We start from the raw sequence: 2,387 nt of genomic DNA, 5'->3' as shown, positions 1-2,387 counted from the left end.
TAGAAGGCGGATTTTAAACCTCTATATAGAAGCTAGCAGCTAGAATAATAGGAAAACACTATAATTAAGTATCAAAACGCGGCTTTAATTACTATTAGAATATACTATCTTAGTTATATAAGACGTGCCCTTAAGTAGGTATGCCCCTAAGTATATAAGCTAACTTAATCTATACCCTCTTTCTTTAATATAAAGACCTAATAACTAGTAATAGTATCTTAAAAATAAGGCAAATATACGGATAGCAATACGTATATATATAATTAGCAATACTCGGGAGGTAGTGCCAACAGACCCACGCTAGGGGTGCGCAGCTAATTCACTGCGCAAACCCTGGGCGCAGCCCTAGCCCTTATTTACAGGGGTCAGCCACACAGGCTATTAGACCAGACCACTTGGCCAAGAGCGGCCCATACGCACATAGCTTCCTTTCTATATAGCATCTTTGAGCTCTTTTCCACAGTTAGGTTATAGGTGCATTAACTTAACTCCGGAGGGACAGGAAATTGTTACGTGTTGTCGGAACGGCGTAGAGGGCAGGGCACTAGAGGTCACATGATGTATTACATGGGGAGTGTGGACAGGCTCTTCACTGCAGTGAGGTTATTCGAACTGGTTCAATTGGTTATATCTTGTGTAACTAGGGAAACGTGTCCCATACAAACTGTGTGCAAAGACCTTCCTCCCTGTGTCTCACCTCTTACTCGCACGTGACTAGCGCGGTCGATTAGTTATACGTGCGCGATCGGTGCCTAGTGCACAGGTGGATCCAACACTGGAACCTCTTTCTAAATCGATGATCGCGCACTAATCAATCCACCAAAACACACCAAACACAGCGAATTAAGATGAGATAGGAAAAACACGAACAAGAACACCAACAAACTCCTACCACGATGCATCACTATGTTGGATAGTGTGCTCTGACTGTAACTCTCCTCCCCACACTGGGTGTGTTCTGCCACACGCCATCATGGGCCGCATTTCGAGCGCCGGATGCGCTAGCTGATTCCATCGGTCCCACGTTGAATATGGACACGAGGATCTCCTCGTTAATGTGAATGGAATAAAAGAACGACGGTAAAGCAGAAGAAGGGAACGAAAAACCGATTAAATCTCGTCGAGAATTGTTGTGTTATTGCGATGAACGAATCCTTCCACCTCACGTTTAGCTGATTGTCGCTAATAAACTGCGTGAGGGCGCTGTTTGGTGATGCCTTCGTCATAGCATCGGCAGGGTTATCTGCGCCGTTGACCCAACGGATTTCCGCAATATCCTTGATTCATATGCCTGCCTCAGCGCCATGATATCTATCATGAGTCGAGTCGCTGTTGTGGTGCCAAGTTTGACGAGGCACTCATAGAGGCTATATGAATCTGTGCAAATGACGAGCGGGATTTGCTTCAGATCAAGGCGTTGTGCGATCGTATTGACCGTTTGCTTGATCACAAATGCGAGATCGAAGCCCGATGTCAATCCATAGATCTCTGATGCAAGAACGCTTCGAGTAACGCGCTTGCATTTAGTTGAGCTCCAATGAAGAATGTTTCCGCGGATGGAAAATGAATCGGTTGATTGCGCGGTCTCATTGGCGATGATAATCACAAAGCCGATTTGAGAGCTTAAATCCTTATTGTTGGCGAATGATCCATCGGTGAACACAAAGATCTTCGCGCTCTCGAGATCGATGGGTATGTAACATAGGCCACGGTCGGGATTGTTGATCTGCCATTCAATCCGCTTGTTCAAAGCCTTGAAGTCGGTATTAACGGGCTCTTGGGCTTGTGCCGCAACGGAACAATCGTATGTTGCTTCGGGTTGGCAAATCGAAGCGATATATGCCCCGGCGCGTTGAGCAGCATAATCCTGATGCCTACTTGATGCCTGAAGATTGATCTCCTCGAGGTTTTGGGCTTGGCCCTTCTGCCTGACGATGACACAGCCATTTTGTATGGTCAGGCGGCTGCCGTTAAAGTCGCAGATGGAACCTTCTTGGAGAATCTCTTTGGCTTGGCCTTAAAGCAGAGTTCTTTCTCCTCGATCTTGAGAAATGCATCTGTGCCAACAATGAATGTGTCATCCGTTTGCAAGGCCGCGATGCCAAACAGGTCCTTGTCGGCGATGTTGTTTGCCGTGATCAGAAGGCACGGGTCAAACGAAGAGGTTTCCATATTGCTTGCGGCAGTGATGGTCGTGATATGTGTTGAACCAGTGGGCTCCTGCCTCTGCGATGCCATATAGCGGCTTCACGATTCGCAGGATTGTTCCTCTGGATATCTTCTTTGAGTTCTTGAGGAAGGGCTGCAAGGATGACACGGGCCAGCTTGGTCTGGGATTGTGTGTATGCCATCGTGATGTCTCTGATCATGATGAACATATCCCGTGT

General features: G+C 46.9%; 1 protein-coding gene across 1 annotated transcript; it reads right to left on the bottom strand.

The window, feature by feature from the left end:
* Positions 1-1,222: 1,222 nt before the first annotated feature.
* Positions 1,223-2,172, bottom strand: HRG_01872 (polyprotein; the record flags this gene model as incomplete). The annotated part of the gene is made up of 3 exons (XM_044860343.1): positions 1,223-1,377; positions 1,522-1,924; positions 1,990-2,172. The coding sequence occupies 3 exons, from the start codon at positions 2,170-2,172 to the stop codon at positions 1,223-1,225; spliced, it is 741 nt and encodes a 246-aa protein (XP_044723976.1).
* Between the last annotated feature and the right edge of the window lie 215 nt (positions 2,173-2,387).

Source organism: Hirsutella rhossiliensis, assembly GCF_020360975.1.
Source record: "Hirsutella rhossiliensis strain HR02 chromosome Unknown scaffold00002, whole genome shotgun sequence".
NCBI classification, from domain to species: Eukaryota; Fungi; Ascomycota; class Sordariomycetes; order Hypocreales; family Ophiocordycipitaceae; genus Hirsutella; species Hirsutella rhossiliensis.
This window is presented reverse-complemented; position numbering and strand designations above follow the sequence as displayed.